A 23,961-nucleotide genomic window follows, 5' to 3' on the forward strand; every position below is an offset into this window, starting at 1 on the left:
ATGAACTTCACACAGCAATGTAGACAACACAAGTAGAATCACAAGTTTTAAGAGTTTGAGTCCGGACTCCGACTCTGTTTCTGCTGATTTACTAGAGTTTCAGTTTCTTTTATTACTTGGTTGCAATGGATATTTGTTCTTTTGTAATTGCAGACATAGACTGGAAGGTACTCATTTAGTTTTCATCAGCCTATACTCCTGTATCCCAGAGTGCTGATTTTATTGATTTTTTTTTTTTTTTTTTTTTTGCTATCTGTGGGTTTCTGAGCAACTACGAAGGATGACCAGTCAAGGTAATGCTTGTTAATCTGCAGTTGTGGATCCATACTGAGGGTTAAGCTAACATCCTGCCTATCCTCACCAATGTGATCTCAGTCTGCCCTTGCTTTACCACATCACTTTGTTCTTTGTTTTTTTAATGTCAGTCCAGAAATATTGTGTGTCATGGGGTCTTATATATCACATAATGATAGTTTAATTTGGAATCTCATGCTCTCCAAAATAAATAAAATTAGTCACTGTTCCCTTTTAATGTACTGTGTAACTAACATCTGTAACAAAGAGAGAGTGAATATAGGATTCAGCTTATATTATATCAGCAAAGGTAAGTATTTAGGATCAGTCTCACTATGAATATTTTTGAAAATTATGTATATGTTATGATGTTCAGGTAATGAATAATTATGCATTACTATTATATATTTCTGCTAATTTGTGTTAAAGTTGATGAATATATGATTTTTCTAAAGTGAGTGACACAGTGCAATAACAGTAAATATCCCCTCTTTACTGCATTTAGTTGTCCATTTGGGCTTTCAGCAGGGTGTATTCTCTGTGAGCTCTGCAAATCCTCCATGTCAATGTGGGATTTCACTGGGTGCTCTAGCTTCATCTTCCATCGCAAGTATATACTGCAGATGAATTGCCAACCCCCCCCCCCCCAGATGATTATTGGTATGAACACCATGACTCGGTTCACATTTTGTGAGTGACTTTCCCACCCTCTAGGTTTAAAGTTTCTTCCTTATACCCACCCACCTAGATGGGTATGCCCAGGCAGTTCTGACTCCCACGTGACCTTCAGTAAGGTTACGATAGTAACAGCAGATTGGATGAAGTAAATAAACCAAAAGTTGCAAGTATCCAGACTGGATTGCATCTACCCACTATGAACTTTGACTCCTAGCAGAATATGAAAAGTTGAAGTGGCTGAATCAGTCATCACACTAACTTGTTTTGTCCATTTGAATAGTGGAAGACAGAACAATAAAACAAAAAACCTTATCATAATAAATGGATGTTCATATTTACTCGGCCCTTACATCTCCATGTGCTGTTGACTTTGACAGTTCTGCAGTTCTCCGTTATAACCACAGAAAAAAATCTCATTTACTTATATCAGCACTCTAATGGCCCTCTCTTAGGTGGCACAGAATAAGATAATGCAGCCATACATACTGATCTGCATAACTGTAAAAAAACATGAATCCTATATTGGCATTAAAGTTGAAGTTTACTGCCATGTAATTTTCAGACCTTCAAGTGCAAAAAAAAAAAAAAAACAGAAAACTCACAAAACATGAGGCCACAAAGTAATTAATGAACCAGTCTGTATGTCAGCAGAATTATATGTGCAGCACAACCTCATGTTTGCTTGTCTTTATGCTAACTGGAATATGATGATAGCAGTTTTAATAGAGTTTTATAACCAGAGGAAGTGAACAAAAAGGCTTTGAACTGTGATTGCTATGAAATGAATAGAAAAGGATATTTATGACATCATTAATAAATCTAGTTATCTGTTCATCCATCTTCCATACTGCCTGCCCTGATGAGATAGTAAGCTCAGCAGGTTTGACAACATTTCCCTGTTTACTGCATATGTCTCCATGCCATACAATGGCACTGATGGGGTTTACAAGGAAACCTGAGGCATATGTTCCCTGCAGCATGTCTTTTGTCTGCCACTGGGTTTCCATTCAGTGTCCAATGATCAATACAGCTTCTAGGGTAGTGCCCATCTAGCATCTTCACAATGTGCCAGAACTACTGAAACTGCCTTCTTTCAATGTTGGAGATCAGTGACTGTACTCAGCCTCCAAGTTTATGAAGTCTCACACGCTATAATGCAGAGATAGCCTAATAGCCCTATGGAAGAAGATGACTTCAGCCACTAATTTCCGTGATTTCATTCTTTCAGTCACTAGTCAAACCTAATGACCATAGCTAGGAATGTGGGTGTATACCAACTGGTAAACCATTGCTATTGTCTCTATTGTCTTAAGACATAGTACTTCCTTCATCATCACATTGTATTTATCATTTCCCTGTGGGTTTGTGATGAACAAAATCTCAAAAATTACTTCTGGACTTGTTAGAGTGAAACAAATGCTTAGCTCATTTCATGTTGCTTTGGATTCTATTTTGCTGCAGAGGACTGCAATGGAACACGTTTTCCCTCAAGGCCATGTACAACATGGTGAAAACTGAGCTGCAATAAGGCACAGAGGATGAGATTAGTAGAATAAGTACGCCAAACAAAACTCTATGCTCTATTCTATTATTGGAAGTGACTTGATAGAAGAAAACAAACTCTATGCTACTTAGGTTTAAAATACATACCACTGCAGAACTCTTTGTCTTTTGTCCATAAACAGTCTTCTGCTCCTTACCTAAAGAAAATGCATACTTTTAATTGATGTTTATAATAAAGTAAAATTTCAAATTATCACTATAACTTCATATTAGAAGTCTAATATGATTAAATAAGCCACCCATCAATACTTTTTTTCCTGATTATTTCACTAATGTATACAATCATCCATTAAAAGTGATTATATCACATTATCGAAAGATGAAAATAGTGAACACTATTTCATCGGCCCCAAAACATCTAAACATGAAAATATCGAACATTCAGAACAGCGAATTTTTTCCCATGGAAAAAATTTGCTGCTCTGAAACACATACACACAACACAAGCACATCAAACAAACAGCTACCACACACATACACTTAAATTCCTACATCTAACGCTACACTAAACTAAACATACACTACTATCTACTCACTTACCTTAACCCAAACCCTAACCCTAAGGTCCGTCACTATCGCACACTCACCTAACCTGCACCCTAACCCTAACTCACTTAAACCGCCCCTAACCCTAAAGTCTGTCACTATCGTACACACGCCTAACCCGCGCTCTAACCCTAACTCACTTAACCCGCCCCTAACCCTAATGTACAATCACACACTTACCTGAACCCAACCTGTAACTTTCCACCACAGCGATAAGAATAGAGAAGCCACAGAAACGGCCAACCAAATTCTTTCCCGAGGAAAGAATTCACTGTTCTGCAGCTTTGCTATTCTTAGCGTTCGCTGAATAGTGTTCGATATCAGAACATTAGAAGTTTTAGTACTTTGATGTTCTGATATAGACCCCATTAAAACATTACTATCCTTTTCAAGCAATCATCATCACCTTTGTTGTCTAAGAAAACATTTCTTAGAATTTCTTAGAATTCTGAATCTGAAGGTATCGTTTTAAATGCAAATTACTTTGCTTCCTACATCTCCATTTTGTATATGTTTTATTACCCAAGATTATATAATTCTGTATTCTACTCATAATATTAAATACATGCATATAACCTGTCAAATCCATTCCTGAACTATAAATATTATTTGTCTTTTAAACAGGGTCATCATTACAGTTTTAATGTATCCTCAAATATTTGCTAGTCTATCATTTCTCATAAAATTCTGTTTGCTGTCTACCTCTATGTACTTCAGTGCTCCCAATATTTACCATTTTCTCCTTTTTTTCAAAATCACCTTTAAAGGACACTGCTTGTCAAGACCAAGCATGGTGAGCCTACAGTGAGCCTAAGAGATTAAAGAAGCAGGCAGCATAGTAAATGTACATGTTTTCTCTTGTCTTACCTGTTAAGCAAGAGATCCACCCCATGAAGTCAATATTGACATCTCTAATTCCCCATGGTTCAGTGCAGTGCCTCCTCTGTTCAGCACTTATTTCTCAGAAAGTAAAAAACAGTACCAAAGGGATCCAGCTAACTAAGTTTGCAGATGACTGCAAGCTAGGAGAAGTGATCAAATCCCCAAAAGACTTAGCCATCCAACAAGAAAGCTTGTCACAAAAAAATAGTTAGTGTCAAACTCATGGACTTAATCAAAATGCCAAAAATGCATTACCATGTCATTTGGAAAATTGACTTCACTGAGGCTCTACCCCACTGAAAACATCCCTGAGAGTTGGCCCAGTAATTTGGGATTTGGGAACTTATGTGGACAAAAATCTAGATTTTGACCAGTATATGTTTGTTGCGGTAAAGAAGTATTTTTATATTGTACAGCTTATATATAAGGGATTACTTAAGGGATGTCATTGTCTCCTTTATTCATCACTTATTAGGCCAATCATTGAGTGCAGTCCACCTTTTTGGCATATATCAAGCCAGCACATGGAACAAATGTAATGTCTGCAGAGATATGTGGTGGCTTTTCTGAGAAAAAGAATACAATCCCTAAGCAATATGTCCTAAAAGGACTGCCTAAAAGCCTATTTCTATATTTGGTGTTGACATACTGCTAACAGGTAACCTGTATATAGCATACAGGACATTCTGTGTCCCATTACTGATAGACGTACTTCACATCTGCCAGTCAAACAGTCTCAGAAATTCTCAGTCCAGGGACCTAAACCTCTTGTTCAGGGGATACCACTGTGGTGGAACAGACTCTTCATCCACATAAAACAAACCTCATCCTGACCACAATCAAGTGTAACTTGGATCAGTGGATGGGGAAGAGGAAATTTGCCCTAGGACTCTCACCTGTACTACTAATGGACCGAGACAGCTCTTAATTTCTTTATCCCAATGCATGGGCCCCATACAAATATCTATGTCTTGATTTTGTAATTATCACTAGAGTAAAATATAAATATAGATCTTGAAAAGGGTTATGTGAATCTATACTCCAATGATATAGGTTATTTTTAAACATCAAATAGGATAATGGGTTACAATTAAAATGGCCTGCAAGAGCAGTTAGTCTAGTGCTGACCTATGAACCTTTGAACCAGTGCTCAGTTCCAATTAGAGAACATCTCAGTGCATTAAGAAAATACTACCAGGAAGCATCAGTTATTCAGAGTAAATGACACCTTGCAATTACAGAAACTTGACTAAAATATGAGGATTGTGTATTCCCATAAGAGGATTGTGCATTTCCATATCTTTCTGACAAATATTTTTGCATTATGAATGACTGACTAGGAAGAAGAATAGAAGGTCACACCTTGATTTTTGCCAAATAAAAGTTCCAAATTTCTCTCATTTTCCACATCCTATACAACTGACTAAATTCCAAATTAGTTAGTTTCCCATTTTACACTAAAGTTGTTAAGGTACTCGAAAGTTGTCAAGGAGTCTGAGCTCTTTTTAACATGATTTTTATTTCTGAACAAATCAATAATAAGAATTTTGAACTGGTAAGTAAACTATCAATTAAAAAAAACAGAAATCATAGCAGTATAATCGGAAATAATAAGGACATTTCTATAATAGCTAGAAGTAAACAGAAATGTTACTAAAAACTAAACCCAGTTTACAATAATAATTAAACAGAAATGATTGTACAGCTCAAATTTATCAACCAGCAAAGACTAAGAAAATGCAACACTGAATTATATTTGCATATCACCCAATAATCTAAACAAAAATGAACTTGAATGAGAGATCTGTCAATTATATAAAAAGCAGATAAGATGCAAAATATAAAACATCACATGCCATGTGTGATTGAAGTCTAATTTTTTTTTTTATTCTTACTATAAGAGTCCTTGTAGACATTCTTATATTGTAAAATAATTTTTGATAAAACTACTTCAGGTCATATCTACTAGTTTAAACCAAAGTCATAACTAATTCAAGTTGTAGTAATTTCAATTTTATTTACATGAATTCAGTTATGATAAGTATTTAGTAGTCTTTGAAAATATAGCGAGGAAGATGTTGTATGACAGCATTCTTCCAGGGCATATCTTGTTTGAAAACATTATTCTATTTAGCTTTTGCCTGTATGGACAGCCAAAGAAGTTTTCATAACACCTCCGAAATGATCAAGTTAATATATGTTTTAGTTTTGACAAACTGAATATTGTATCACAGAACCAGAGAAATATCAACCACCTTGGAAGAAGTCATGTAAGAAAGATGAGTACAGATAAGAATTTTGTAAATCAATTACTAGATAGTCTGAATTGTGGTATTAGCTAAATATTGCTAAGAGTGTTCCTGTTCCCAAAAATGATAGAAATTTCTGTTATGTATGGACAAATTAATATTAACCATGACATGATGTCCTTTAGGTAAGTTAAAATCCTAAAATGGGAAGCTCCAGAGAAAGTTTGTCTTTCAGATTGAAAATATGGGTTGAATCTAATATCTTGTATCCAAAAAGAACATTGGGATTGAGCTGTATAGATTGAGAAATTGGAACTATATAAGCTAAGTATAAGTGTTTTGTAAGTTACTGTAAGGAAAAGGTAAGACAGTTGAATTTTGAACTTTAAGAGACAAGAAGGTCTGAGTACCTAGAAAGTTGGGAAAAAGGTTTAAACTATAAGATGAAAGCACTTTCTTACAGACTTTAACCTATGTAGAGGATAATTAGGTATATTTTTAGCTCAATATAAAGATTTATGCAGCATACTACACCTATAAGTAAGAAAATAATTATGTAACAGAGCAGTTTAACCTCTGAAAACTCTTTGAGGTAATTAATTTAATCTAAGACTGAACCCAGACAGTGTGAGCTACAGGTGCTTCAACAGAAAGACTAAATGTGACCAGCAGTGCCTCTCAGCACTCGATGATGGAACCTCTCCTTTTCAGTATTTACTTCTCATATCTTTAAACAGAGAGCCAAAAGTTCTGACTTACAAAGCTTGTAGATGATTGCAAATTGGGTGTTGTTGAGTCATGAAACCAAACCCTCCAGAATGAGCTCACCATAGTATACTCACTATCAAAGTAATAAAAATGGGCTCAAGCTAAATGTAAAAAAAAAGTGTAGCATCATCACTCGTGGCTAACAATCCATCCTTTCATCATAGTATTTTACAAACCCTTCACCACCAACCTAAAATGTAGTTAGGGACCTAGAGTACTTGAATCGATAGCTTCCTCTCTTTTGACAATCATGCAAAAATGGTTGTCAGGAAATAATTGCCAGAGGAGTATCATTAAGGTCTAAAGTGGAAATTATTTCCTCATGCGCAGCATTGACCAGTCCATTTATTGAGTACAATACTCCTTTTTGGAAATATCTCACCAAACAAAAGAAACAATTAAAAAGATCCCAAAGGTTCCTAACCAAATAGATCACATGCCTAAAGTCCCTGAGCTACCAAGATAGGCTGGAAGTTGTATCCTTGCATTTTATATCTTACAGACTTTTGAGTGAAAATATCTGTTTTTCTTATCATGCTATTAATTAGGGACCTGATTATTTTGGACCATCTGTTTTTCCACAAGTGTAATATCTCCACCAATACTTGAACTAGGGACATACCAATTCACCAACAGATAAATAGAACATTATAGAGGTATAGGTTTATAACGCAGAACATCCTGACCCTCTGGAATAAATGTATTTTGCTTGTTAAGCAGTATGGCTCATTATCTTCTTTTAAACATAAACTCGATAACTGATAGGTATAGACAAATTTACTCCAAAATTAACCTGTATTGCCATCCTGGACAAAGAAGATGTTGCCTGAGTGAGGATGCTGGCAAGATGAGAATGATCATGAGATACAGTGGCCTTTGAATACCTATGCATCTATAAATCTGAAAAATCTAATGGACTTAACAGACAAAATACATCTGGTTATTTATGTATTAATTGTTTTAAAAATGTTTACTATGATGGATTGAAAAATGATATACAATGCAATACAGATATGCAAAAACATTCATTCTAACAATACATATTTTGTAGATGAATACAGGTTGCATCACACCAGCTTTTCATGCCAGTCTTAATTGAGTTTAATATTTTAAAATCTCCCCTTGGCAGAAATTATTCTTGGAGTAATAGAATACTAAATATTTAGGAATTTCAGCTCTGCATATCTGTAGTCATCTAACAAATGAAATATCACAAATTTTAATTAAATTTAAAATATTCCATTTGTAACTTCAAACTTGGGAAATCGGGAAACATTATCATGTTTTTTTTATATCCAAGGTGGAGTAATGAGAGTAAATATGTACATATCCTGCAAAACTGAGATATGAATGTTATTTAAATAGGAAAATCAATATAATGGATTTCAAATTAAGAAATAAGGGTTTAAAGCTAATATTAAAAAGATAGGAAGACAAAGGACAGATTTGCTTTATAGCATTTTATGTAAATTGCTTTACATAAATAGGTGTTAATTGAAAGTTGAGTAAAAAGGTTTGCTTATAGAACTTTGTTTTATGCTAAAATACATGAGAAAAGCACAATGTAGACCAAAATTAAGCCAATAAAACTGCTCCAGACAGGGGAAAATAGAACTATGAAATGCCTTTTATTTTAACTAAAGAACTTGCCCTGCAGACAAGCAGTAGTGCTTTTACATAAGCTTCTTAAGGCAATAATCTACTCTATTAAAGGCTTTAGTTGCACCAATAGTAAAAACAAAGATATGAGATTTATGGTACTCTTGCGTTGTTATAGTGTGAACATTAGTTTATAAGAGGAAAAAAAAGACTGAAAGATGGAAAATAACTTCAAGTAATATATACTTGGGAGGGTTACCAAGAATATTGGCAGACTGGTTAAGATCAATGTCAGTAAGAGAACTTGGTCTATAATTAGAAGAACCTAATGGATCAGTATTAAGTTTGGAGATCACAATAGTTTTAGCCTGGTTCAACTAAATTTCTTAAATGTTCTGAGTTTGAAAAAAGTTTGATATATTTAATTGGACAAGCTACTCTGGTGGTGTAGAGGCATAAAACCCTGACCATGGCCCATCCGACTCAAGATCAGTTATTGGCTCTGGTGACTGGAGCAGCAGGAAAAGGATTTGCATGCCCATCCTTGATGGAAAATCTCTCACTGATATGCTGTCTAAGGAGTAGTATGGTCTGAACAGGGGAGTTGCCCTTAGACACATCTAGGGGCATGTGGTCTGAAGAGGGAAGTTGCCCTAAGACACAATCAGTGGCAGGGGGAGGGGAAAGGGAACTGGATAGGACATTAAAAAATCCCAAATGGAAGCACAGATAAGCTGAGCCCCTAGAACATCCCTATAATCCATGACTTGCTGCAGCAGTACTGGAGAAAGTCCAGGGGATAGGTGAATATATGGCATACATGGAGTGGACATAAAGCACTGGAGGTCAGAACAGTAAAGATGAAATCTGAAGGTCTAAAAAATTTTAAAAGATACATGTAATAAGATTTTATTTAAATTTTCAGAAATAATTTATGAAAGTCTGGACCACAGTAATTTACTCCAGGGGAAATATATTGCTCTTTATTTGCTAATTGGCTTGATGAACTTGAAATAGAATAAGTAAGTGTTTGATGTGTTCCTTCTTGAATTGCAGAAAAGAAAGAGTCCCAATATTTGTATTTTTATCTATTTCAGATTTAGAATATTCAAAATTGTCATAAATGGCTTTATGTAGCATAAAGAAGATATCAGAGATGCCATGATTGGTACTTAACCATATCATCCATATCTTGTGCTTCAAAATGGTAGTTGAAAATTACTGCATTTTAATAATCGTAGCCTATAGTTTAGACAGTGTCAGAAGATTTTTAGAATAGGTAGGTAGCATTCTCTTCTCAAACTAGGATAACTGAGATGAGTAACCGATATTTACTTCAAATTCAAATTTATTAAAGTTTTCATCAGTACAATTGTCACACATAAACACCAATATATTTTCTAACATCTTCCATTTCTTACATTACTAGAAGTTGAGCTATTGACATGCTATTTTAGAATACTTAACTGTGACATCCGACCTGTGTATTTAACTGCATCATTTACATTGTACTGTAATTAATGTAATTAATTTAGTCAATTTCAAGCTTTTGCCTTTATTTATTCAACTGTAACACTAAACTTATGTATACAACTAAGTCTCTTCCATTGTATGTACTTGTTAACATGGAGCTTTTCTCCCCAGGCCTCCACTGAAAATGGGCTCACTTTGGCCTGGAGGACCATGCCAGTAAACTAATGCAAACAACAAACAAACTAATAAATAAATAAAGACTTTTATTTATATAATCCTCTTTTTAAGGAACTGTAGCCTCATTAATAAAATAAGCTATTTCTTAGGCTGTAAATGTAACCTACTGAATACTTAACTTAGTAGAGGAAGTGTCTAATCTGTTGGCAACATCATATGCACAATTTGAATCATTTATACTCTTCTGGGTTCCTTTAACAAATATTTCTTCATTGTTCAATTCTAACATGTTTTAAAATGGCAGAAAAAAACAGCAAACTTTCAACTTAAATAAACATTAGAGTAGTCTTAGAATTAATGAGGATAGAGAAATATATCTTTAGTGGCACACGATTTTTAGAATCTTGAAAGTCTTATGAATTGATAAGAAAATTAAAGTTTTGAGTAGGAGTCTATATTAGATAATCGAACTTTCAAAAGTTCGATTGTCATATGGTCGATACCATATGATCAAATTTTTAAAAGTTCAAACGTTTTAACGGAGATCTCCATACAGCACGGAATGGGAAGTTTTCCCTTTTCTGCACTGTAGTGTAATCTTGAAGTTGGTATATTTAAAGAGCAGGGAGTGTGGGGATGCAGGGGGGCTTTCCCCCCGCTTAAAATGTTCAGGTAGGTTTTTCTGTAGTTTTTTTTTTTTTATTATTAGATATTTGAACTTTTAAAAGTTCGATCTTATATGATGACCATATGACAGTCAAACATTTGAAAGTTTGATTATCTAATACTGACCCTTTAGTAGATGAGTAAATTGTTCTAAATAGATCAACCACGTCAAATGATAGAAAAAGGTCAAGAAGTTTGCAAAATCTTATAGTGTTAAAGTTGGTCTCAGAAGTTGTGTCTAAGAATCAATAACTATTTTCCATTTCCCTAATTATAAATTAATGATTTTAAGCCTAGAAAACAAGTTCAATTTTGAGACAATATACTCTGCTTGTCATGATTATTGAGAATGTATACTTAATATGGGCTTATCTAAGTTATGAATACACATAATGTAATGAATTATCCTGTGTATCTGAACCATAATCATTCATTTCAAATTCAGCAGATCTTTTCACCAAAATGATAACCTCAGGTTTAGTGTTAAATGGAACTAAAAACATAATTGCTGTCAGCTGAGGAATGGCAAGAATTAATGGGGATAGATAATTATATTTTTAATAGCATACAATTTTTGGAAGCTTGAAGGATTTATCAGTGTTAAGGTTCACTATAGTACAAAAAATCAGAAAAAAATAAACATGGTGTAACCTTTCGCAAAGGCTATTACTTTAGGTATTAAAACTGGACAAGAGCTGAATCAATCATATAGACGAGGATCTCCCAAATTTCTCACATCAGTGGTAAGTTTTTGCCCCATAGGTTACATCAATTAAAGTAGATTTATTGTTTAAAGCTATCATAAATGCTGAATCAAGAGGTAATAATTTTTTTTAAATAATTTCTATTTTCTGCTTAAACTTTAAGTTTAAGGTTGGTGTTATACTATTTGTCCCATTTAAACCAAGGGGAAGATAGATGATAAAAGAATGAAGATAGCAACATGGGTATAGAAGCAGAAAAATACAAAACTGAATTATTGGAATCAACTTTTACAAGGAGGCAAGGTTTTATGTTGGAATGATGTAAGTAGAAATGTTGCATTTCAAATAGGTCTATAACTTAAATTCTGAACTATAACACACATAAGTAAGTTGTGTTTGAGTAGAAGCAAGCTGAATACTTGGCCAGGCTTGATTAATTGAGTTATAGAAATATGTGAGGATCAGAAAACAGGAAAAAGAATGATATTATGAGTATATGGCTTGTTAAAAGTGATTAAAATGTAGAGACTGGTTTAAAGAAACAATAATGAAAAAGGTATTAAATAGAGAAACAGAACAAAAACAATGGCTCCTTATGTGTTTGATCCCATGGACTATTGTAAAAATGGAAACATTTGCATATTTGCCTGGAAATACCTCCACAGATATTTTATATGCCAGCAAAGCTGAGAAAACTGTATCTCACTGGCAAGAAGGAGGGCTTAAGATGTGGTAGAGGGCAAGTGGCAACATTTCTTCTGGAAATGTGAAGGTCTTTTGGAGTTTAAGGAAGATTTCATTAATATAGAAAGAGCCTTGATTGGGCAAGGAGATATGTTAGTGATAGTAAAAATTTTACTGGGGTTTAATAAAGAGGATACGTTGGAAGAAAAGCTGAGGAACCTAATATGAATAGTCATGCTGAAGGCTAGAAAAGTAATAATTCAAACTTGTAAAAGCAGTACGACTCCATTGATTGAAGAAGTAAAAGATAAAGATGAGAAGTTAAAAAATGAAAACGATTATTTGTAAACCAATACAGCTAATACTAACATTTAATACATAATGGCAAAGGTAGGTACAATACATGGGTCTATATTACATAATCAAATGTTTGAAAGTTCGACTGTCATATGGTTGGCAGCATATGATCGAACTTTCAAAAATTCGAATATCTAATAAAAAAAAATAAAGTACACAAACACCTACCTGAATGTTCTAAGCAGGGGGGCAAGCCCCCTGCAATGCCCACCCCCGCTCTTTAAATATACCAACTCTGAGATCGGTCTACAGTGCAGAAAATGGAAATCTTCCCATTCTGCACTGTATGGAGATCTCCATTACAGTGTTCGAACATTCAAAAATCTGATCATATGGTGTTGAACATATGAGACTCGACATTTTGAATGTTTGAGCATTCAGTATAGACCCCAATACATTGAAGGTAAAAGAGGTACATAGGAGAAAGTTTAAGTAAGAGCACGTCTAAGATTCCATCAATGCACTGACATATAACTTTTAAACAGTGTGATGATTTCTGCTGTTGTTTAGATTTTTTTACTTTGCTCTCTTCTACTTTAATCAACTAAAATTAGGTTATTTTAAGATGTGTTAAGTTATTATGTAAAGAGAACAAATGAAAATAAATTTCAAATTGTAAACACAGTTAGGAAGCTCTCTATAATGTACAACTAAAATAAGTGAAAGCAAGTTATGTGTGTGTTGGGGGTGTCAATGTCAAATAAAGTTGCTGCAGGTAAAGGAATTATATTTACATGAAAGGGAGTAGAAGTTGAGATTTGGGGAATTGTATTTAATTTTATCATCAAGGCTGTGATTGCAACCTGACTCTGAACTGTATTTCTACTATAACACAACTACTACTCATTCAGTAACTCACCTCTGTTTTGACCTTAAATGGCAGGATACATATGCATGCAATAGTATCTTAGTATATCTTTTTGTGTATAATGTGCTTGTATTTTTTTTCTGATGTTATCTATACAAAATTGTAATAAAGATGTTGATAAGATTGACAATAGATAGATAGATAGATAGATAGATAGATAGATAGATAGATAGATAGATAGACAGACAGATAGATAAGATAGATAAGTAATATATAAATATGGTGATGTGACAGAACATAAAAGTATTGTTTATATATGGTAGCTTACAAGGGGTGTTTGATGGGAGCTGCTGTTATTAAAATAAAGTGACAACTTTTTTATAATGTGAAAATGATTGAATAGCTCATGTTCTCAGTTATTCTCAGATTACTGTAATTTAATCTCTAGTGAAAGAATATCCAGTTCTATAAATATGTACTGTGCATACTTGATTTGACGTTAAAACTTGTTCTTTTTCATTTATATTGTTAAAAGGGTGCAATTCTATCAGTAAAAAAGGTCTCCCTTACAGTGATAATAGTCAGCATAGACATTGTTTTTATATAAGTAATGTACCATAATTTTGCTAACACTTTCCCTTCAAGTTTCACAAACCAATGCTCATAGCATGGAAGCTGCACAACGTAGAAATCTGGTATCAAATCCTTATTGTTCAACCAGGCATGAGTTTCCTCATGGCAAAAAAAATAAAGTGATTCCTTTCTGAATGATTTTTGATTATTTATTGACATACTTACTGAAATATGAAAACTTACCATCATTTTTAAGATTAGTAATATAAATAACACTGAATATCTTTCAATATGTACAGCTTACAGAGCAAATATCAATGACAGTTTTCTTCATTATTGCATAAGGTTTTACCTGATATCATGGGAATAGTTTGTAGATTACATAGCTTTTGAAATATATATATATATATATATATATATATATATATATATATATATATATATATATATATATATAAATGTTGTATAGCTTCATAATTACTAATAGATAACTAGCAACATATTCAGTACGGTATATATGGATAATGACAATGTATTCTTCTCTTTCCACATGGCACTTTGTAACTTGCTCTTTCGATATAATGCAACTATCACAGTTTTGAAAATATGAATGTTAAATATATAAATATCAGTAATACCTGACAATATTTAACATTTTACTGCAGGAAGTGGTAGATTAACCTTGATAGCTTCTTTTTAATACTTGTACCCTAGCCTTTTTTTATACACCCCTAATATTAATTTGTAAGTTACTTAGTTCAGGAAGCTTGCCACAAAAAAATGCCAGTATACCATATGGATTTACAAGTGTTAAATGGTATCCCCAATCATAATATTGACATTATGAAATGCCAAGCTTCATATGGCTGAGACCATATGACTGATATTCTGTAACATCAAAAAACAAACAGCCACCAAAATCTAGGTTTTTGCAAGGAAGAAGCCCGTCTGTACCCCTACACATATGGGGAATGAGCTCCCACACCTCCTACTAATATATATATACATATATATATATATATATATATATATATATATATATATATATATATATATACATATATATATATATATATATATATATATATATATATATATATGGGTCTAGGACACATGCTCAACTAGCATGTGTCCGAATCACAAAACATCAAACACACATACACGAAAGCACTTAACATTGAAAAACATTTCTGTGTATGTGTAGTTCAAAAAAGAAATCTACATTTCTGCAAGGGGGCTTTGCCCCCCTGCACCCCCAACCCCACCCCTATTTTAATATTCTCACTCTGAGATCACACTACAGTGGGGAAAAGGGAATTTTCCCTTACCCGCACTGTAGTCCGATCTACGAAACAGGCACACATACATGGAAGCCCTTTTCGATGTTAAGCTCTTTCGTGTATGTGTGGTCGATGTTTTGTGATTCGGACACATGCTAGTTGAACTCCAAAATTGCACTACAGTGGGGAAAGGGTAGATTCCCCATTTTCCGCTGTACCACAATCTCCATAGAAATACTGTGACTTTTTGACATATGGTCTCTGTCATATGAAGTCTTGACTTTCTGAAAAGCTTTTCTTCTGAAGGGACCTGTTAAATGGAAGTACACAAAAATGGTACTATAGTCTTGGATGAGGCAGAGTCGGGAATAGAAAGAATAGTCTTTTCAGGACTTTTTTTTTCTTACCTCAGACATCGCTCGGTATGCAATGTTTATGGATAACTATTAAAAAATCTGAGCAAACTAAATGAAGAATAAACTTTAAAAAAACATAATCACTTGAAATATAGAAAAAAACTTTAGCAAAGTAAAATAAGCAAAAACTGTAGTAAATTAATATGTGTAGAAATTTTTTTAAGCAGAATAATGGGATATATTATTTTCAAGACTGTTCAAATGTTTCTTTCTTCCATTTCAGCAATGTCCACACTCTTCTACCATATTTCCTATTATTTTTTATACAGCTGTTAATGTTTTATGTTCATTTTTTTTTTTGCAGTGCTAAGACATGTAGTCTTCTAAGACTGTTATTCAACTTTCTGATTTTGTTTGTTCTTCCACCAGCCTGCATCTGAAATGTCTTTCACTTGGAAATAAAGTACAAATGAAAGAAATTACTTCTGTGTTTTCTCCTAAATGTATGTGCTTAACAAGCAAAGCTTGCTACCCATATTTTCCATTAGTACATAGATGTTTTTGTAGAACTAATAATACCTCAAATTACTTTCAGGCCACATGCAAACTAGCAGTCTACACATGAATTGTATTTCATATAGTTGTTACCTCACATTATATACCCTAATTATTATTTTAATGATGTTTTAAAGATAAGCAGTAATTTTTTATACATCTTTCTTGGATACATTAAACACTATTGTTTTTACACATTGTATTTTCTGTTTTTTGAAAGTTAAAGGGCATAAAGGTGTCAGAGTCAGAAGAACTTTTAAGACAGAACAATGTTCATTAATACTGTTAAAAACAGGTATATCTCTCATCTTCTAAGATATAGGAATCCATCCATCCATCCTCAAGCCCTTTTCCTAATTTTCTTATAGGACTGGGGTGTCACTTCTGCAGTGACAATCATCTCAAGCCCAGGTTTATACTGCTGGGTGGTTAGCCTTGCTGCGGTAGTTAAAAACATTTTGATATTTTTTTTCATCAGATTTAGTCATGATCCTCCTAGACTTACCAATTCATAAAGTTATACCATCTTAGGTTAACAAATTTATCAATAAAAATAATTCAGTATAAAGAATCCCTAACAGTAACTGTATGAGCTTTAGTATCTGAAAATGTTTTCTTCTATATGATATGAAATCATCAGTGGTATGAATTTTAATTCCAAGAGGCTAAAAAGTATGAAAGTAGGAGCAATAAAATTAAAAGGGGTTGTTATCAAAGTGTTGATGTATATGCAGATAGCTGATATTTAAAAGAGCAAGGTTTATAAGTTTCTAAATTAATAACTGAAACAATATTATTCTGTTGAATTTATGCACTTCCTTGATTTGCATATCATTAGGTTTTCTGTGGGCTATTCAAAAATAGCAGCTGGCATCAGTGGCAGGTTACCTGATTTTTGCTAGCTGTAGTATAATAATACTTTCTTAATGTCTTAGAAAATCTTATGCTAAATCTCATACATTATTGATGAAACTGGTATTTTGTATTTGAAAATGCATAAACAATTAGCAAAATTATTTAATTTCTGCTAAATAATGATGTTTTGTAACTAAAATGGAATCCAGAAATTGCATAAACCATAATACCTTTAATATCTATAGCTATGTAACAGAACTCTGCTTTATAGATGCTGATTTATTACCTCAAAAATCTTGTTTTGCCTTTTTAATATGCAGAATTAGAAAAAAGTCTAAATTAAGCAATACTTACTTTTTCTTCTGCAGATACAACAGACAAGTAAAATTAAAAGAATAAGGAGCAGAAGGGCTCCCAGAACTGTACCAACCACTATCCCAATAATTTGTCCTGTTGTAAGTGAAGAGCCTATAAAAGAAACATGAACTTTAGTTACTAATTTAAAAAAGCACACTGATCAAGTGTAAAGTATTTGTTAGCAGTACGTTAAAAATAAGTTAAATTTAAGGGACATATACTAAAGAAACTGTTTAATAAGCCTGTCAAGACAGTTTCATGGAAAGGACAAATATAAACCCATTGTTATAAGAAATTAAACTGATCATTCTTTACAGCAGTCCTAAAAAAATACAACCCATTAGCAATGCATCACTTTTCATTGTAGAATTATCTGATGTAAAATGTTTTAAGCAAGGTTATGATAATAAAAACAAATATATTTATAGTAATAACATATGGTATTCATGCATGTTCAGACCATCCAGGAGATTCAATAAACTCACAAATCCTACACAGAGTTTACATGATTGCATGATGAGCAGAAGTGCTAATCGCATATGCATGCCGCACATCATGCTTACACAAATACAAACAGTTTGCCAGCAACAGTGTTGCTTGCCATAAAAAGCAGCACAAACACAGAAAGAACATGCATACAAGTTTGGCTACAAGCAAATCTGCTCAGCAAGATTGCATAGGCTGCCACAATGACCACAGGGGTGAAAATACTGCAACAACTGCAGTGTTATCTCATTACAGAAAAGTGTACTCAATGCAATGTACACTACAGCAACAAGTATTTGCACATTGAAATAATAGATGTTGTGATCAGCAAAGACAAATTCAATATAACATAAATACACTAGACAGAGAAAGTGTGCTCATTAAGATGGCCACAGACATGAATGATAGGCATGCAGAAAGAGGAAGACGGAAATGTACAATATGACAATGTACCCAAGATAGGATATATCAATTTATGTACAGTTCAAAGACAAGTCAGTAGTATAACATACTACGGGTATAACGGGGTTGGGAAGCTGGCCTAATGGTTAAGGTATTTGCCTTGCAAGCACAAGTTGCAAGGTTTGAGTCTCACAAGGGGTAATTTGCTAGGCTTAAAATGGCTCGCAAGGGCAGTTAACTTAGTACTAATTTATGAACCTATGATCCTATGAACATGTAGATTGCGCAGTACATACTGCTGTTTACACCTCCTGTGTGAGTATATATATATATATATATATATATATATATATATATATATATAGTTATACTTCAAATAATCTAAAACCCATAACATCTAAAATCAAAACATTGAGACCATAACATCTAAAATTCATAACATCGAATTTCATAACATCCAAAATGTATAATATGTAGTAGTGTACCATCAAACATGTAAATGTTGTAGTTTATTCTGTTAATCTTGTGGTATCACTATGAAATGCAGTTTTTATTTCTATAGTTATTATTTATATTGTGTAGGAATTTATACTATTTATATACTGTTTATTTTGTCACTCTGTATGTGTTTTTAGGCCATACAGGTAAGTGATATAGACAGTATGTGTACATTCTTTATGGTGATTGTGATACAGTGAGGTTATGAAATTTACCTTTTCCCACTGTAGTGTGATCTCCGAGTTAATATATTTAATTTAAAGGGGGTGTGGCTGGTGCAGGGGGCTTGCCCCCCTGCAGAAATATAGTAAAAATTGTGTTTGTTAGTTTGGTGTTATAGGTGGACAGGATAATTTTCATGTGATCTGTTGTGTTCGATGTGATGCAAATTTTAGATGTTATGAAATTCGTAGTTATGGGTTTTAGATGTTTCGGGTTTTAGATGTTATGGTTTCGATGTTATGAATTTAGATGTTATCGATTTTAGATTATTTGAAGTAGAACCATATAAATATATCTCACAAGATTAGATAGTTTATGTGTGACTGCCACACAAGTTTACATGCCAATGGAGATGAATGGTTCTGGTATAAACATCACTGACATGCTCACTGGAGAGGACATTTAGCAAGGATGTTATATACAACATGGGGTATGTGCATAGTGTGAAGACCTGCAAAATTACTTGTTTTAATATGACTGAAATGTCATCATACCTCACAACCAATCATAGAGACATAGCAGTAGACTTATGAACAACTGATGACAGAAGCAGGCACAATCAGAAACAATTTAAAATATTAACAGCATTAATCTGACATTGTCAGAATATGTCAGTTTCAGCTGTTATACATGTTCTACTGGAGCAAATGTGTACAACTATAATGATTGCCAGTAATCTGTAAGGGGAATTCACCATCCCTTTTCCAAAAAAAAATGCCTTTGAAGGGGTTAAGTGGAACAATGTTAAATCTGGAGTTAAATTCAGGGGCAATCCTAACAATTTAAGAGGTATTCATGATACATAAGCCACAAGCCATACATGCAGGAATCAAACCCATGTTAACTATGTTGTCAGTGGTTTCCGCATTTACAGGGTGAAACACAGACAGATGTTTCACACATGCATCTTCTACAACACCCTGAAGGGAGGTCTGCACTATCAATCCCTAATAGGTATGCATACCAAACAATAGCTCTGTATGGGTGACAAGATGTGTGCAAGCTCAATTTGCCAAATGTAATGCACTTGACTAAAGCATCCTTGGCTGACATAAGTATCGGCCATAAAAATAAAAAAACACTTACAAACAACACACTATTATGGGTGGATTCCCACACACAGCTGTGTATTGCATGCATCTGCCACATGTAATAGCAATGGTTATTGTCTAAAGCATCTACCATTGATGTATAAATTAGAACTCCTGCATTAAAATAAATGGTATGGCAGTATGTGAGACTGATGACAATGCATGAACTATCCCTATATGCACAGAAACAACAGCAGTGGAAAGTCTAGCATCAATGAACTAGGAAGCTGTCACTGTGATATTTTGTTCACAATGCATGGAACACTCTCTATAAGCACATGTCAAACTTCAAGACGTGCCACATGACCACTGTCCCCCTGACATTTCCAATGGTGTTACACTGGCATAAAATCCTGACATGCATGCATATGTGTTCATGCAAACTATCAAGTGATAATACTGATGTGATGTAATGTTATGTCTGTGTTACTGTACAGTCACACTATAGCTGTACTCAGGGTACATCAGGAGTTCATAGGTTCATAGGAGGGCACTAGGCTAATGTTCCAAGATGACATAAAAGCTTAACCATATTTAACACAAGTTTCACAATTTGAAATAGCTATGTGAACAAAGCTCACTCAGTTATGAGCACATGATATATTATATCAGACTGACTGCCTATATCCATGACAGACATGGGTGCAACACCAGAAGTACAATTATCATTAACCATTCATTGATGTAGGTTACACTTAAATAGGGTCAGGAAAGGCCTTTGCTTTACATGTATGTGAAGCTAGTTTGAGAGAAGGGGTAGTGTCTGAGAGACATTTCTATTTCTCCAACATGATTTATTATGTCAGAGGCTAGGTTAACATTCAAGGAATGAGTTTTCTTGACCAATGTGTAACATTTCCATCAGGGTTGGATCGTAGACTGCCAGTCACAAGTAGGCCCTTAGTAATCTGAAGGGGACAGAATACAGTGATATGGGTTTCAATCTTTCCATCTAAGACTTGTCTTTTACACTGTGTATCTTTCTTGCGCAAAATCCTTGGTGTTGCTCCGGCTGTTGCAGATGTGTGGTGAGTTAAATGCAAAAGGGTGTATCATTCTCAATTATTGTTGTGATGAGAGCTGAGTACAATGGAATGATAATGTCCTTTGAGCTGGATGACATGCTCATACATATGAGTTTTGCCACATAAAAGAGGTTTGTCAGCACTGTGGCACATGGTGGTCGAATGTACAATTACTATCTACCTGAGTACCCATATCATATATCACTGGGGTCTACTCATTGGGGTGTGCTGCCTATACTGTAATTAGCTTGGGTATCTGCTTTATAAAAGGAAATAATTATGCTTTTTTGGACATTTAGTGTGTCTCCATAGCTTTGGCAACCATTCATTTGTGTGCATTAATACATTCTGCAGTATATCAGTTCAGTTACTGGATTTAAGGATTGTCCACAATTTGCAGTCTTCCACAAAGCTGATTGGACAAAAGCTGTCTGAGTTTGCTTTGACTTCTGTGAAATAAATAACCAACAGGAAAAGGCCTAGTACAGAACCTTGTGATACAGCACTGGTCAGTAGCCTCTTGCTAGTGGTGAATTGAAACACTTTGACAGTATGTGTCCTGTTGGTGATCCATTGGGCTACTCACTTGGTGATGTAGTGGTTTGTGGCCAGTTAAGACAGTTTCTCTGTAGTACCTTACTGTGGAATTGTGTCAAATGTCTTAGCCAGGTCAAGTTATGTGGGATGCACATTATTTCCCTCATCCATGGCCTTGTTGACCTTCTTGAAGAAGTAAACGAGACATAACAGACATGATCTAGCCTAACTGACTCAAAAATGGGTTGGTTGCACAGTCAGCCATTACTTTTGTTCTTGTTGATAAGGTCCGTGATGATCCTTTCCATTGGCTTACAGAAGAAGCTATTCAGGCTTATGGGTCTATAATTCCCTGTATTAGGTGATGGTCTCCCCTTGTACAGACAGATGACTGTTGCAGTCCACCATTCTGCTAGAAAATAGTCTCTCTGTAGACTGTGGTTAAGTAGGGACTCAACTGTGCCCACTAGGCCATGTTTAAATTTATTAATAAGGCAACCTAGGATATTGTCAGGGCTCATTGATGCCATGTTTTTAGCCTTAAAGAGTGGACAGATGAACTGCTTTCTTGAGAAAATGTGCTGATAACCAGTAGGGACAGGGGAGTGAAGTTTGATCCAAATCTGTCAACTAGCAGGTTGTCTCTTGCCTCAGGTTGAGTATTGATGGTGCTATCCACAACAATCTGTGCACATAGCTGTGCATTCCCCTTCAAATTTTGTACTTTCGTAAAAAAAGATTTGTGACAACGCCTCCAAATACAACTTTGGGTATGCATCACATGACACACAGTGGAAATGTTAACGCAATCATACAACTCTACCTGTTTCACATCCTTACATCACTTGCACATCATATGCCTATATGTTTATCATTGGAAAGGTGTGTGTGTAAGGGCTCTGATCCCATATTTATTTATTGGCACATTACATTTCAGGTGGATGTGGTTCATGCAGAACAGTCAATGATACAAATGATAGTCACACAATCCTGTGGGCAACACCTGAATAATCATTGTGAACAGACACACAATTGTGCATACAATGAACTCCTCAAAGTTGCAAGTGAATCTGAACTGGTTATATGTTTGTGTATATACCAGCATTGCAATATATGCAGGAAACAAGGCATATGTGCCCATGTAATTAGTATGATGCAATATTCCTTTATGTCACACAGCATTTTATGATGACAGGTATACACATGCACACATGTGCCATACAGCAAGAGCCACTGTGATGGCTGAAGGAGAAATGTGTAGAATATTAATATACTGCACTACATGAATATGTGCCTTACTAAGGCATCATCCCATGTCATCAATCCTCAGGAGGCATACTACTACAGCTGTTATAAAAAGAACATGTGATCATCAACACAATACTTCAAATCGCAGATTTTAATATACTGCTTTAGGGCTACTGCACATCCAGACCTCAATACAGCACATGTGTATGGCAGCAACACTGATGTGTGCAATCTTCATAGGGTCATAGGACATTACTAGGCTAATGACCAACATCACATAAAATCACTGCCATTATTATATCCTTTAAACCAAAATCACTATATCTATATAATTGAAGATCGTAAGGGTACTTGTATAATTGGGTATGTGCTTGACTGTATTACATACTGCCTCTGTCCATATGTGACATGCATCACCCCATGACAGAATTAGCGATCACATATCCAGTGGTCTAGAGATGGCATTGAAAGGGTAATGGCAGGGCTGTGCTTCACAATGTATGTATGCATCATTGAGATGATGACATCCTCTAGTGTTCTGCAGAAAGGATGTTATGTGGCCAGAGGGGAAAAAGGGGGATGATGGATTCATGGGGCTTTGTTAAAGGTTCTCCTGATTTGGAGTCAAATGAAGAGATATTCAAAAGATCATATGATGACCATAATATACCACCAGCCACACACACACCAGCTGACTGAGGTTGGATTTAAAAATTAAAGCGCATGTAGGTATACTAATTGGATTCCATACAATGCAACACTACCATCACCACAGATATCTAACTTTACATTGTCACAGTGCACTTTATAGAGAATAACAGCATCATTGTATGCTTAGAAGAGGATGTTTAGAGAAGGATGTTACATAGATGTGGAGTCACGTCTCAGTGCAAAATTCATTCCACACTCAAATTTGAATGAATACATACACAAATTGTCTGCTGTAAGATTAAAACTAAAAAACTATCTAGCTACACAGCTTAGAGAACAGAGTAGTTAATGCTCCTGACAACACAGACATCCGAGTG

General features: G+C 34.5%; 1 protein-coding gene across 1 annotated transcript in view; it reads right to left on the minus strand.

Moving 5' to 3' along the window:
• LOC122809187 (V-set and immunoglobulin domain-containing protein 10-like) overlaps window positions 1–23,961 on the minus strand; it is a 156,011-nt gene that overhangs the window by 79,555 nt on the left and 52,495 nt on the right. Inside the window, exons 2-3 of the mRNA XM_044080491.1 lie at window positions 17,422–17,535; window positions 2,623–2,672 (exon numbers count right to left, since the gene is read on the minus strand). Coding sequence (XP_043936426.1) covers window positions 2,623–2,672; window positions 17,422–17,535 — 164 coding nt within the window. The remainder of the gene's footprint in view (window positions 1–2,622; window positions 2,673–17,421; window positions 17,536–23,961) is intronic.

The sequence above is a fragment of the Protopterus annectens genome, chromosome 8.part0 (assembly GCF_019279795.1).
Source record: "Protopterus annectens isolate FY-2018-M chromosome 8.part0, PAN1.0, whole genome shotgun sequence".
NCBI classification, from domain to species: domain Eukaryota; kingdom Metazoa; phylum Chordata; order Ceratodontiformes; family Protopteridae; genus Protopterus; species Protopterus annectens.